This window comes from Empidonax traillii, unplaced genomic scaffold, assembly GCF_003031625.1.
Source record: "Empidonax traillii isolate 1590-97213 ecotype Southwest subspecies unplaced genomic scaffold, ASM303162v1 scaffold156:size1289327, whole genome shotgun sequence".
NCBI classification, from domain to species: domain Eukaryota; kingdom Metazoa; phylum Chordata; class Aves; order Passeriformes; family Tyrannidae; genus Empidonax; species Empidonax traillii.
The window spans coordinates 248,838-263,511 of NW_020955349.1; the positions used below are offsets into that span (position 1 = coordinate 248,838).

Below are 14,674 nucleotides of genomic sequence, written 5' to 3' on the forward strand. Positions count from 1 at the left end.
TTCATGGCATCGGGTGGTGAATCTGTATGAACCACGTGAGCAATTCACATTAACGTCTAGTTCATGAGAGATACGAGTGAAACAAAAAGATCTTAAAATCCCTGGCATGTCTACAGCAGCCTCATCCTGGGGCTGCCAAAGCACTTTGCACACATTCTTAATTAAAACTCAAGCAGCCTCAAGTAGCAAGAGAGTCAGCGAGCACCAGCTGGAGGAACAGAAAGACAGAGGGTTCCTCTGGCAGGACGGAGGGGAAGAGCAAAGGAACTGGGCCATGGTTACCTGATCTGTTCTCCCCTTATGTCCTACACCACATGTAAAAAGGAAGTTCTGACTCTAAGTCCACTGAGCAGTGGGTGTCATATTCAGTTACTGTAAAGTATCGCTCAGGTTACTTCTTCCCTGCACTGATGCAAAATGAAAAGCAAAATCAGAAAATTCACGACACAGCAGGGTCAGGGCTGTAGAGGCCAGCAAGGCAGGTGGTGCAAAGCAGCACGTGAAAGAGCCTCTCCCCCAGATCCCAGCACACTGCATATGCCATTGGCACACACATCACTCCTACCCCTTGCTCTGTAAGGTCAGTGGCACGTGTGGCACTGGTGTTGCCACACGGCATATTCCAGCTATATACGCTATTAAGAAAGTCGGGGTCTCTGCCGTTTGTTTCCCAAAATATGGGATTCTTTCATGCCTTAAAAATGGAAATATCCGTCCGTTCCCAAGGGCAGAGCAATGGTCAGGAGCAAGGAGCATTTTCATCCCATTTCAGTTCTCCTTTGGAGCAGAGTGTAAAATGTGGTCACTGCTGGGAAGCTGCTGGCAGGTATCAGCCCAGTTGAAACGGAGCAAAAAGTAATGCTGGTATTTAACACTGACTGCATCTGCAGTCAAATTCGTACTTCATTCCAGTCACCACAAAGTCAATAAAGAGCCTTGACTATCTGCAGGGGGGAACATCACCTCTTCACTCTGCCCACAGACAAACCAAACAGAGCAGTCCAGGTCTCCTGCTGGTGACTGTTAGCTGAAGTGCAGCCAGAGGAAACCCCACCCTCAGAGCCCAGGGGAGGTATGGGTCAGAACCCCTGGAAATTTTGTTCTGATTGACCCTTACATGGCGTGGTACAGAAATGAAGACCAGCAGGAGTCATTTCACTTCCCAGCAGTACACAATATAACCATCATCAGGAGACAGGAGAGAACGCCGTGACTCTGGATCAAGGGTCTGAGATGTTTGTCTTTGAGTCCAAGCCGAGGAAGAAGAAACTGTGCGTTTGGCAGGGGGAAACCATCAGACAACAGGGAGAAGTGAACCAACAGCCTTCTCTGTAAACAAACAGCAGCCTCAGTGCCAGGACCCCACAGCGCCTGCCAGATCAGGAGACAGGCGTGCCCCGTCCACTCAGGAGGAAGAGAGATCATGTTGTAAGTCTGTATCGTGTTATAAGAAGTGATCTGAGTAACACTTTACTGAACATGACACTCATTGCTCGAGGATGAGCAAAGACTCAGAAGGTTTAGGTTCAACTCTCAAAGCCAGCCCTGAGCTTCTTTCCCGTGTGGCACTGAGAAAAATGATCCCTATTCCTCTGTGCCTCACTGTTAGATTAAGAGTTGGAGTTGATGATCTTAGGGGTCTTTCTAATTTTTGTGATTCTGTGATTCTTTCCTATTAAATTATCGTCACTATCAAAGAAAAAGCTGTCACTGCATTTTGGGCAGTAATTATCACAAGCTGGCACAATTTCAGGGACACCACAGGAGAGTGCTGCAGCTGCTGAAAGTGAACAAGAAATGCAACAGCCTTCTGGGCTGCCCATATAATAATGTATTACCAGGTAGTCAATGGGAAAAAGAAAGTTTCTGGAGCTGCTTCTTTCTCATTTTTGTGTGTTGGAGAAGTGCCAAGTCAGAGTGCTTCTGCTAGTAGTATTCAAACTATCCTTAATGTAGAAAGCCCCAAGATAGACAGCTTGTTTTCCCATGTTCTCCTTTTGCATGTTTCCCACACATTTCTAATAGAAGTTTCTACCACAATCCTAGCAGGCTCCTCTATTCCCTACAAAGCAAATACCAGCAACAGTACTTTCACATCCTGGGGACAGGACAATTAGAAGTGAGATGGAAGCTGCGTATTTTTATGGATTTTATCAAAAATGTGATTTTAGTTCTAGCTTCACTGTTGTGGTGGTGTATTTTTAATTCAGAGAAACGCTTGGAATGGTGTTATTCTGCACCCTAGAGAAAATTATTTGGATGGAGTCACGATATACCTTTTAGCTGAGAGCTCTGCACAGGAAAGGCTTTTGCATCCTCACACTTAAAAGTACGCTGAATTCAGCAAGGAGAGCTTTGGCAGTGCAGTCTGAAGCACACTCAGCAATAACATTATTTAGTCAGAAAACAGCCTGTGAACAATAAAGCAACTCAGGCTGCTCCTCCCCTGAGATGGAGTGAGCACAAGGAACATTGATTCACAATCACAGAGAGAGAGATACAGCTAAAAAGAGAAAAACAGCAGATGAAGCAGCCAGGTTTCTCTCCTCTCCACTATCACCTAAACTTGGACAGGACAAAGTCTAGCCTAGTTTAAGTAGAATCAATGCCTTCTGTATTATTTTTATCTGTAGAAATTTAAACCAGAGCCTGCCCAATCAACCCGGCAACTCCCACTCTCTGCTGGACTTGTTCAAATGGCATCAGTCACAAACAGTTGTTATTAATAACAGCAAAGGATGAACTGATGCTCACCTCAAACTCTGCCTGTGCTTTATCACATTATGATGTGAAGAAACTGAGAAGATTACCAGTTGCCAGATGCTGTAACTGCTGCTTTCAAATTAGTCTTTTCAATTTGTCATCAGAAAGCAGTACTTCCTAGCCAGCCCTCTTGCTCCTGCAATGCAAAGCTGCTACACAACTTGACATCCAGCTCTCTGCACAGCTGGAATAAGATGACTAAGGTAAAAGGTCAGTGAGAGATGAGAGAGATGGACTACAAGGGAGGGCAAACTACAAAATAAAACAAGTCAGCTTCAAAGGAATTCCTTAACAATATTATCTTATTTTGGAACTCCTCCAGAAAGAATCTCTCCTGAGGATTTCAAGAGATGGCTGCAATCACCCTCTCATAATTTTTTCTCTATTCTTCTACAGTCCTTTTCAGATATAGCAAACAAGTTTTCTAACCTAAGAGCAATATACAAAACCTCAGCATGTATCTGCCCTTTTCACTTTGATTTCTAGCTTACATAAAGGGGTATTACACATTCCTCTACCGACATTAATTAATACTACAGCAAGTAATAACAATAACTGTAGCTTAATAGTTAAAGTGCTACATTCTCTGAGAGTAGGTGGGATTCAGATCAAGGCTACTTTTCAATCAAGGAAAAGCAAAAGTTCGGTTTTATGTGAAAAGATCATGAAAAAAACAAGCTTGGCAATACCTGAGAATGTGAGACTGTTAACAAGAAAGAGGAGATGGAAAAGAACATTCAAGAAAGAAGTGACTGTAGAAAGACATAAAAATAAAGTAGACAGGAATAAAAAAAAGAGACATGACCAGATAAAAGGAAAATAGGCAAATACGATTAAGAACCAGAGGAGTTACTCTGTCAATGTGCATGAGGAATGGGATCTACATGGTTCAAAACAAACTCACTGCAGCCTCTAGAAATTTTTCTTTTGCCTTTTAAAGTTTGGAGTGTGGTCCAGAACAGCATAGAAACTGCAGAAATCAGGGGGAAGCCCCTCACTTTGTCTGGTATCTCTCCTACACCAGTCTGGGTGCCAAGCTATCAACGGCACGTGAAATTCCGAGACAGCCTAATAAGTTTCATTTTTGCTACACAGCTTTAGCAAACACAGTCTATCTCAGCTGGGCTACAGAGTCACTGCAAAGCCACAGTTATGGCCACCTAACAGGGCAAAAGAGCTTCAAGTGAAAAAGTATGAGAACATGACCGTAGTCCTCCTTGGCCATATTGCATGGGGATGGTTTACAAACTCCGGAGGTCTGTGACAGAAAAATTCCAAAGTCTGATTTTCCTGTTTTGGAATGGAGACATCCTTACCTTGCAGATACATTTCTTCTCCTTCTGTGAACATTTGGTTGCACCTGCTGCATCGTGCACAGCTTGGATGATAATGCTTGTCACCTGCCTAAAGAAAAACAAAAAAGGGACATGAGGGACAAATGCACTGCACTGCTTTGTGACAGACCATTATTTGCAGACAGACCTTCTCCTTCTAGTTCACCTGTTATGATACAACACTGCCCTCACCATGTGACAATAGCGATCAGAATGTAAGCTCTGCCATGCTTCTTCAGCCCTGAGCTCTGTCCTGTCCTCAGCAGAGGCCAGCAGCAACTACTTGGGAAAAAACACTGTAAGAAACAAGACAATATGGAAGAGCCCTTCCTCTTCACACCTGCCTATTCAGGTAACCAGTGGCTTAAAGTCTTCCTGGCTAGGGGCTACATCAGAATGCCTCTGTTCTCCATGATTTGGCACACATCTTTTTAAATCTTCATCTCCCTAACAGTCCAAGGCAATGGATGTCGCACTGCAGGGAGATATTTGTGTAAACCTGCTGCCTCCTCATTTTGTCAAGCAGCACATTTTCTCAACTGCTCCATTGTCACAGAAGAATTTAGACGATGAACGATTTTTCAACCTGCCATTTCATTTTTTGGCCTTCTTCCTGATACTACTGATATGGGCACTAATGGAGAGAGGTTTCTAGAGCCACTTTTGGGACCATTAACTTGATTCACAGATGCCTGACTCCAGAAGCTACACTGGCAGAGAGAACTTGAGCTGAATTTGAAGTACTGGTGTAAAGGTGCTAAATAAACTAGATCCTGTTACCCAAATCCAAATCCACTGAGTCATTCAGTCTCTTAAATACACTGATACCCATAACAGGCAAAGCTGATCAGATTTCAGGACTATAGGGACAGGAAAAATCAAGGTCCAAATATTAATGTGAATTCTTTTCCTTAGGAGACCAAAGCAATCAATGCACTGGCTTCCTCACATCAGAAACTAAGCGTGCAATGTCCACATCAGACTTTTTAACTGAAAACCAATTAATCCTACAACTAATTAATAGTGACAAGTAATGCCTTCTAAAAGTTTTTAAAAATTGTACCTGGCTTTCCAAACAAGTTAACCTCAAATCCTTTTTCACAAGGATTCACAGAATATTCCCTATACACTGAGATGTGATTTGAAAAAATATCTGTTTAATCTATAGCTGACTTGTACAATGTCGTCAAAACCATTTCATACCTCATTGAACTTAGGACTGTAATATTACTAAACTCAACCTTTCATTATATCTAATGAGAGGATGAAGTGTATGGGTTTAATACCTGACAGCTACCAGAAAACCAACTCTACCACCCACCTCTTAGTAAAGCCACACCATTTAATTTCAACTTAACAATTCCCATGCAGGAATTTCAACAATACAAGGCCAGAGAAGAGGGCTCCATGTGCTGTTAGTTTAGCCATAAATTTCACCGTTCAGCTGCAAAAAACCTGCACTTCTCTTACTCAGATTCTGCCTTTGTTGTTGATTCCTGCTTCTGAGGGGTAAAATCCACGAAACAGGGAGACTAATGTGATTTAGGGTTTTTTGCACAGCATATTTAGAGCTACCAGACAAAAAAGGGTCTCTGATAAAAAGGAGAATGAAAAGTCACTACAAAATATACCTGCTCAAGGAAGAAAAGCTAATGAGGGAGAATTGATGTTTGACTTGAAGCAACAAACCCAATATTGAACTGAGAGAGAAAAACACTCAATGCTCATTCTCTTTCTATCAGTTTCATTACTGGTTGTCCTCTTCATCTGTCACTTTCTAGCAATTTTTTAACCTCTGAGCCATCCCATTAGTTTCATTCAAGACTGGACTTTAAGAAAAAGAGAAACTAAGAACCTCCAAATGTACCTGAAATGTAACACTGGCATCAAACCACAACTGTTCTTGAGTGCAGACATGCAAATAACAGCTACTTTATATTTATATACTTTATATAATAACAGTGACTTTATATTTATATCTATATGTATATATATAAAATAGCTGTGTGTGTATATATATATATATATATATATATATATATATAAAGTTTAGGGCTGTAAATATTGAAGAGGATTCAAAGGTAGACCTCCAATTCAAACAACTCAGCACTCAACAGATACAGACATCCTTTTCTGGATTTTCTGCCTCACACAAACAATATTGCACATACAGAAGAACAGCAACTTTATCTACGTTTGGCCAAAAAAAATATCCCAACTTCTGAGCATTCCTAAAGTTCTTCAGCAGAGTGGGGCCCACAGAGTTCCTTGTCATGAGTGATTTCAGACTTGTTTGATTTAAAGATGATGGCAAATCTGATGTCCTGGGAACCGCTCCCAGTTAATGAGATATAAAAAATTCCCAAGAAGGCTGAATCACTGCCAAAAAGGATCTTCTCCAAAGAGGAAGACAATAATTGAAAAATAGATTTGAAATAATAATACAGGAATCTTTTTCTTTTTTCTTTTTTTTTTTTTTTTGGGGGGGGGGGTTCTGACTGTCTCATCAAGCAGAAGAATATCTCTGCAGCATAACTGTGTCACTTAACAGAGCTCAAATTTCAGTAGGCATATGGTTTTTTATGAAATAAAATTTGTAGTTTCTCTAAAGATATTCAGCAGGGTAGCTAAGGAGCTACACAGTCTGAACTGGAAGACTATGGGGTCTGTTTTATTATTTTTAATTAACCTTTGAGATATCCCGGCTGGGATGGGATTGTGTTCTGTGAGATGCTTACCAAATTCCCAGACACAAAGGACTGAAACTTGCCATTATCAGATGAAGCAGATTTTATAAAGAAATAATTCTCTGCCAAGAACCCTGATGCTCAACTAAGGCAGTGTAGTTTTAAGAAGGGTAGTTGGGATCCAGCAGAGATATCTATAGTAGAGAGGACCATGGCATGTGGACATAGAAGATCACACATTCACACCAGCCCAGTTTCAGCTTCGCTTCTTCTAGTCTGACCTTTCAGGTGTGGTGGTTTGAGTTTCTTTTGACTTTTTATTTGCTTGGCTTTGTTTGTATGCCTTTGTCAAGAAACAAGAAGGCCATGTTGCACCTACATTTTTAAAAAATGATGCACTTAGTTTTTATAACTAGAAGGTGCCAACACTTTGGGTTTTCCATAGATGCTCTGACAGTCATATCCCAGGCTTCTGAGCTTCCTGTTCCTTATTTTGCAGTCAATTCACACCAATTTTGGCAAGTTACTTCTACTAGCCTAATCCATACTTAGTCCTAAAAGAGCCTGTATCCAGTCCATCTAGTGCAAAAGTGAGTCTTCCACTTCTCACTATCATATGATAAACATTCCACTTACTTTCCACCTTACCAAAAAGTTTTTTAAGAGGATCCTTTAAAAAAGGGAGCCTGGATTCAAGTACTCAGCTGTTAATTGCTACAAGCAGTTTACATGTTTTTAAAGCTATTATATACCCTATTAAACTATTTATAGGATAAACAAATCCAGAATTCATCACATTATTATGTGTAGAACTGTGGCCTCTCTGAAGACTTTTTTCCTGGAAAAACTTCTTATATTAAATGATGTACATCTGCCATCTCTTCAAAGCAGGCAGAGACCAATTTCAAGTTTATTGGGTCTTTCCCCAACACTGAAACAACTGGCCAAATTTTAGGCAAGTGTGAGTGATGACTGAACACCACGCCCCAGATAACACAACCCTGCGAAGTCACAGTGCTAACACACCCTGCTCTGGAGAGGTTTGGGGGGAGTTACATTCCACAGCTGCTGCAGTTGTTGTTGAACACTTCCAAAAGAGTTTCACGAGTTTTCTGCCTCAGTGATGTTTCTACAGCTCATGAGTGGGAGCCTTTTCCACAGTGAATATCCACTGGAAAACATTCTGAATCTCAACTAACTCAGGACTAATCTCGCTATGCCTGACTTGCTGTGATCATCTGGGAAAACGGTTGCTAAAAATCAGCCATTTATAATGTATTAAAAAACCTTTTGGATCTACAAGGCAATGAAATATTCACACTTTTTAGACATCAGCTTTTGCCCTTTCAGGACTACTAAACCTTCATGCAGTATGTCCAGTGTGCAGCTTCCTGTGATCTCATGCTGCTGTGCTCTGAATTATAGTATTTGCACCGTAATCCTGATGGCAGGAACAGGTGACATAATTTAAGTGCACATATGCCCCAAACACTCTTCAGCCAAGGTACAAGAGGGTTAAAAAGACACTTGCCTAGCTCTCCTCACCCCTTCTCAAGTTCACATCCAGAAATCCTTTGCAGTTAGCTTTGCAGTTAGGTATTGATTCACCATTCCTCTTAAGATCCTATCTGAACTATTCCAGCCTTGGTTGAGGTTTTCAGGGCTATCCAAACCATCAAGCACAAACTGTGACCCACACCTTAGAGGACTGGCCCTAAACTAAGATTGAGCAAGCTAAATTAATTGCTGTAGATACCTTGATTTTGCTTAGCCAGAAGTGCTAAAACCAACCAAAAATACTATTGAGCACTTTTACTGCCCCTTTGCATACAAATTCTTAAATAGAAATGAATGAACTGACAGCAATTTATTGTCAAGTGAAATATTAAACTTGTATGTTGCTGCCACTGCTTATAAAGTCTCTGTTAAATCATCTGGCACTTGAATTATCCCTAGAAGCAAAGAATATCATTTATCAATTTATAACAATATACAATCTCTTCTGACTTTCCTATTTATCTTCTACCCACGTTGACATATCTAAAATAGGTTCTCAGATTAAATCCCATTTGAACACAGTAGACAGAAAAAATTAGATTAAAAAGAAAGTAGTAATATGTACTCATTTACCAGACATTTCCAGAGCCTTAGAACTGCAGAATGAAGGAACAGTGGCCAAAGATACAGTATAAGCATAATTATGAATGTACCTACATGGATGCTAAATTTGAGTATTTTTCCAAGGTTCTGCAAGTCTCACTGATTGGTGACTGATCAGCAATATATAAACTTTATTTATTTTCTATATACTACTAAATATATATATTATATGCAATATGCACATTACATGCATGTTCATGTAAATAATTCAGCACTAGACAGTATTAAGGTTCTACTTATTCTGGTGATTTAGAGAATTACTCTGAAATCAGGTCTGCAGCAAAAGTGAGCTTCAGTTTTCCAATTTACAAAGCAGGTTAAATAACATTCAGTGTCATATATACACACTGGAGAAACACTACCAAGGAAAACCATTAAAAAATTTTTTTCCTCCTGACCAGTTCTAAGCATAAAACCACGTAATCATCTCTCTAAGGCTTATGAATTACAGTTCAGTAACCAGGATTCATGGATGATGGGCTACACAGGGGAGCTAGGTGTGCATATTCTGCAAGGACATGTCCCAAGTAACATGAGCAGAAGTACAAGCTCTGTTATGTATTATAACAATACCAAGACCTATAATAATAGTTGATACTGAGAAACCAAGTTTTTCATCGATCATCTTTTCAGACTCATCAGCTTTAAATTTGCAGCTCTTTTTCAGCATGCTATTCTCCTAAATGACTGCAAGTTGGACATACAAACCCTCCTTAGCTGATTGAACCATTTTAAAAGCCTCTGTGTATTGTTTACAGAGGGCTTTGAATGCGCTCTCTGATGGGAGGGGTAATGACCCTGCACAGTTGTCTGGAGTGAGAAAGGTTGCAGAACACAGCCACTGCCTTACACCCTGCGTGTATCTCAGCTTAAAGAGACCTCTTGCAGTTTAAAAGGCTGGGAGGTATTTGAAGCACCAGTTGAACACCTGCACTGAGTGCCTGTACAAGCCCTTCTCACACCCCTGATGCTCCAATCTCTTCTCAATAGGCACAACGCTCATTTGCCTTCACTTTGGGGACCTGCTGAAGTCAGCAATGTACTGTCACTCATCGGTGGCAAAAAAGTCAGTGAGGGGTATTGCAGGAATTATTCCAACCCAGGAGCTGCATATAAAGCTGCAGACAAGCTGACACAACATGCCCCAAAAACCCAGCAGAAGAAGTACCTGCACTGAGCTCACACACAGCATTAACCCCAAGGCAATAGTACTTCAAAAGCCAGGGACTGTATTTTCCGAGTCCAACACTGCCCCCACTTCCCACAGGATCAACTTTTATTCTCTGACTGCTTGTAAAGCTATAGGCTGATTAAATAAATGTTTTCCTCTTTGGTGAATGTGAGAGTTTAAGATTTCCTATTACTCATGCCCTCAGTTCTGTCCTTCCTTCCAGAACAACAGTGAACGAGAGCCAGAGAGAACAATAACAAGAATCCCGCCAGGAGACCTCACATGCCAGTGGGTCTGGTAGAGGAAGAACTAATTACCAACAGACATGTTCTGCTGGCCAAAGGACACAATTAAGTGCATATTTGTTGTGTTACATTTGCACAGCTGCACTCGCTCACTCTCGGACATATCTTAGCAGCCACTGACAGCAGTCACCTGACAAACGTCTATTAAACATGTAGAAAGCTTTACTTTTCTAATACTAATTAAATACTACAAAAACTGTTATGTGGTTGAAAGAGTACATTTAAGAGCAAAACCAGCCCCCTCTTTTTTGTTTTGTTTTGTTTTTTTTTTTTTTCATTTCTATGAACAGGTATAATAGGCCCATTCGATGAACAAACCTATTCAAATATTTATTTCTACTATGATTCTGAGGAGAATGACCTGATTTCTTAACTCTCTTAAGGACTAAGGAGCAGCACAAAGAATAATTCAGACTCATCTTTTAAACCCCTTCAGGAATGTTGTGAATTCTAAAACAGGAACTGTAGCAGTAGCCTACCAACTTGCAGTGAAGCTTTATTTTAATTACTTGTAGAGGTCACAGAACCTTCGACCCTGTTTGATGTTCAGTGTAACATCAAATTCCATTGTTTCCTTCTCTGCAGGCTTCTGTGATCTCACAAGCGGCTGGAACAACATAAACACTCTGAAGACCAAAATTTGCTTCTAATAACATCCTGACCCAAAGTGTCCACTCATTTTTCCCAGGCTCTTATCTGTTTAGCAAGTCACTACAAATATCTGTGCTCAGATACAAAAAGTATCTGAGTGCAAAGTACAAAAGCATCTGAGTACAAGGTGCAGCTCCCCTGCTTCCAAAGGATTTCAGGATCTACCATAACATTCTCTATTACTGCCAAAGGAAGGGAAGCGTAATAAAATTTAAACACTGAAAAAATCCTATTAAAAAATATTTTTAAGACGTATCTTTAAAATTAGGACCTTCTAAAGCTGTTTTTTACACCACTGTCACAACATCTCGATAGAAACAGCTCTCAGGACAGCCTCTGCCTCATTTCAACACGAGAGAGGACGGAGCAGCAGGAAGCAGAGCTCTCACTGGCAGTTCCCAAGCTGAGGGAGCTGCAACACACAAGACTGGGGGAAAGCGGGAAATGGAGCGTGAGGCCGTGACTGTAAATCTGAATGACAACATGCCTGCAAGAGACGTGGAAGACCCTCAGAGCCTTCCACTGATTGCTGTGCTGCCTTGGCTAAGACAAAAACGCAGCTGCCCTGCTGTTATGAACACTTGCACTGTTAATTCATGCCCAGTTTCTGATTTTATACAAAAATACTTCCCAGCATTCCAACAGTGACCGCCAATGTCATGCTAGTATATTCCTTAATGGATGAGCTGTAATAAACTTTGAAACCTATTAGTGTTAATTCCATAGGCACATGATATTGTTATACCCATTAGCTGCTGCCAATAGCAGTGCAATTATTCACTGCATGGAATACAGTTTGTCTTTATAGCAAAGATGTGAGTAATGATTCAGGCTAAATCCCCAACTGTGCAACTGCTCTACTATCATGAAGAAACAGTCCTCATGACAGCTGAATATCAACTGGCCTTTAGTAAGAGCCTAGCAGCTACTTGTGACTGCACTGTCAGCTCTGCTTTGAGTTCTTAAGTTCCTGCAACGCCCAAAGTTGAGCAAGTTGCACATGCAGGTGAAACGATTAACTATCGATTATAGTCTTTATGGGAGCTGTTCATTCTTCTTTATGGGGAAAATCCACCTATTGCTACACCCAGGGCCAAAGTTAAGAATTTGTTACCTACAGAGTTAGCAGCAGGAGGTCAGTACAAAGAATTCCAGCAACTGAGGAATGTACCCACCATAGCACAAAGTGACTAGTTAGAATTCTGTGGGCAGTACAGAGGAGCAAACCAATACCAAACACAGCTTTATTACCCATTGCCAGGATTTTAACAGCATCTCTGTTAGGATCTTAAGTTAGATTTATGCACAGAGAAAACCCAACTCTGCTAACTGAACATGCAGTTAATCAGAAACAATCCAATTCAGCAAAACTACATTTTATTAAGTTCCATTCTAATCTAGTTAAAACATAACTGTGAATTTGCTGCTTTCGTTACCTTTATTTTAGGTACATATGATGGTAAAATCCCATCCCCACCATTTAATTTTCTTTTAAAGCCTGTTTATTGCAAAGATTATTTTTTTAATTTTGAAACTCCTCAACAGCAAGTATCTGGCAAGGCTTGAACACAGATCCCTCCCCTATTTCTTCACAATGCTGGAACAGGTCCAGTTCATAACCACAGGTGTGGACTTTCTATACCTTCTCTAATCTTTAGGTTTCACAAACATTCGATAACTAAACATTCCTTTATCCTGAATGCATTCTGTCCAGCATGAGTTCTGACATGAAAAGACACTTCAGAAAGTGAAGGACCTGATTACAGCCACATTCAGATTGTTGGATTAGTCTGTAATTAGAATTAACCAGCAAAGCTACTTTACAGTAACTTCACCATAGTGCCAAGGGCCTTTTCAAACAGCCTAATACTGGCACAGGTGAGATTTTGTCTCCACCAGGCAGCAAAACACCTGTGCTGGCTCCCAAGAGCGCTGTGTAGGTGTGCCGAGCTGGACAGCTGAGTGACCAGTCCCTGCAGCACAGCGTGAAAGCCATTCCAGACACAGCTTCCAGATTGCTGAAGGCAGAGCACAGCCCTGAGCCTGCTTTGCTGCTGAGTGTTAGCGCAATGGCACAAGTCGAGGGACTGCAGGGAGTCCTGTGAATGGATTATGCACCGGGTGCACACAACACGCAATCTTCCGCAACACCTGGAATCTCCCGCTTCCCAAGCTGTCTCCACGCTTTCCTTCATTAGGTGATAACAAGACCACTGAGTTATCAGGAATACGAGTTCAAGAGCGAGACACAACCTTGTTTCTTCTTTTACCTCTCTGCATGAAGTGACTGTTAGTCCCTCAACCAGTTCCTCTGGCTAGGCTTCTAACATAGAGCTTGATATATGTGCATCAGCAGATCTCATTAACTGCAGCTGTATTTGCAGTGATGCAACAGCAGCTCCAAAACCATGGGAAGGAACTTGAACAACTATTACTAGTCTTTCAAGATATTACTAGTCTATTTCATTAGAAAAAATTTTCTCAGTCAGTAGAACTATAGCTGACTTCAACTTGCTGAAGTTTAGCTAGAAAAGTCAGTAACAAACCTCCTCCATATCTTAAAAACACCCAAAACCAACAGAAGTATATAATAAATCAGAAAGTTTTGCACCTGCCAGCAGGTAATAAACACTATACCTCACTCTAGCATAAAAAACTTTTCACCAATTCCAAATATTAGCAATTATCTTCATTCTGATCGTGATTTGGTTGCGTATATAGACAAACAGAAATAAAGAGCAGTGCTAGATATGCATATATAATTATACATGCATGTGGATCTTAAAGTAACCATAAAAGGAAAAATGCAGCAATTTTTAAGACATCCTGCTGAATGTCCCAAATTCTGTGTTCTAAAATATAAACAAAAAAAATTATCATGGTCCATATGTCTGATGCACAGAAAAATCAGAAGAAATGAGATAATACTATTTTTTTTTTAAAAAAAGGCAATGACTAAGTTGTTATATTAGAAATAAATACAACAAATAAGAAATCTAAATTGACCAAAGAAACAACTAGGAACAATGTACTTAAAGATAGTAAAAATCTTTATTAAAGCATGGTGTGAAAAAAACCCGAAAACCCCATAGATCAGGCTAAGATTCTGAGTGATCTGTAAATGAAAAATGATGAAAGATGACATGGAAAAGGCAGGAGCATTCAGGGTATGTACCTTTAGGGTCTGTATTTGATGATGCCAAAAGATATATATTTTCCTGCTTGATACTGTTTATTGAGCAAGACTTTTTTAAAATGGTGTTTGCCATGAGTCCAGATTTACAAATAAGGAGACCTGAGTAATTTGAACTCAAAGAGTCTCAAGAAAACTATAGCTAAACAGTTCTCTGACAGATGGCTGTGTTAGCAGGGGAGACTCTGCTGAGCCAGATACCTCAGCGCTTACTTCCTTCCACCCACAGCATGAGGTTCTGCTGGCCAAGACTAGAATAACTAAAAACCTTTCCTGGTAAGTCTGCTGATGACTCAAAGGCAATGCTTGTTTAAGGTATCTCAACCACGCAGGTATGTTTTAGTGGTTGCACATAAAATGCCTGCAAATCAAGAAAGCAGCACCCTGTGAGACTGAGGGTAACTGATAGA

At 40.5% G+C, this 14,674-nt stretch overlaps 1 protein-coding gene across 18 annotated transcripts in view; it reads right to left on the bottom strand.

Moving 5' to 3' along the window:
- The window catches only part of ABLIM1 (actin binding LIM protein 1), a 134,573-nt gene that overhangs the window by 44,773 nt on the left and 75,126 nt on the right, over positions 1-14,674 (bottom strand). For all 18 annotated transcript variants that reach the window (XM_027884860.1, XM_027884862.1, XM_027884861.1 and 15 more), the window contains exon 7: positions 4,080-4,167. In XM_027884860.1, the coding sequence (XP_027740661.1) occupies positions 4,080-4,167 (88 nt within the window). The remainder of the gene's footprint in view (positions 1-4,079; positions 4,168-14,674) is intronic.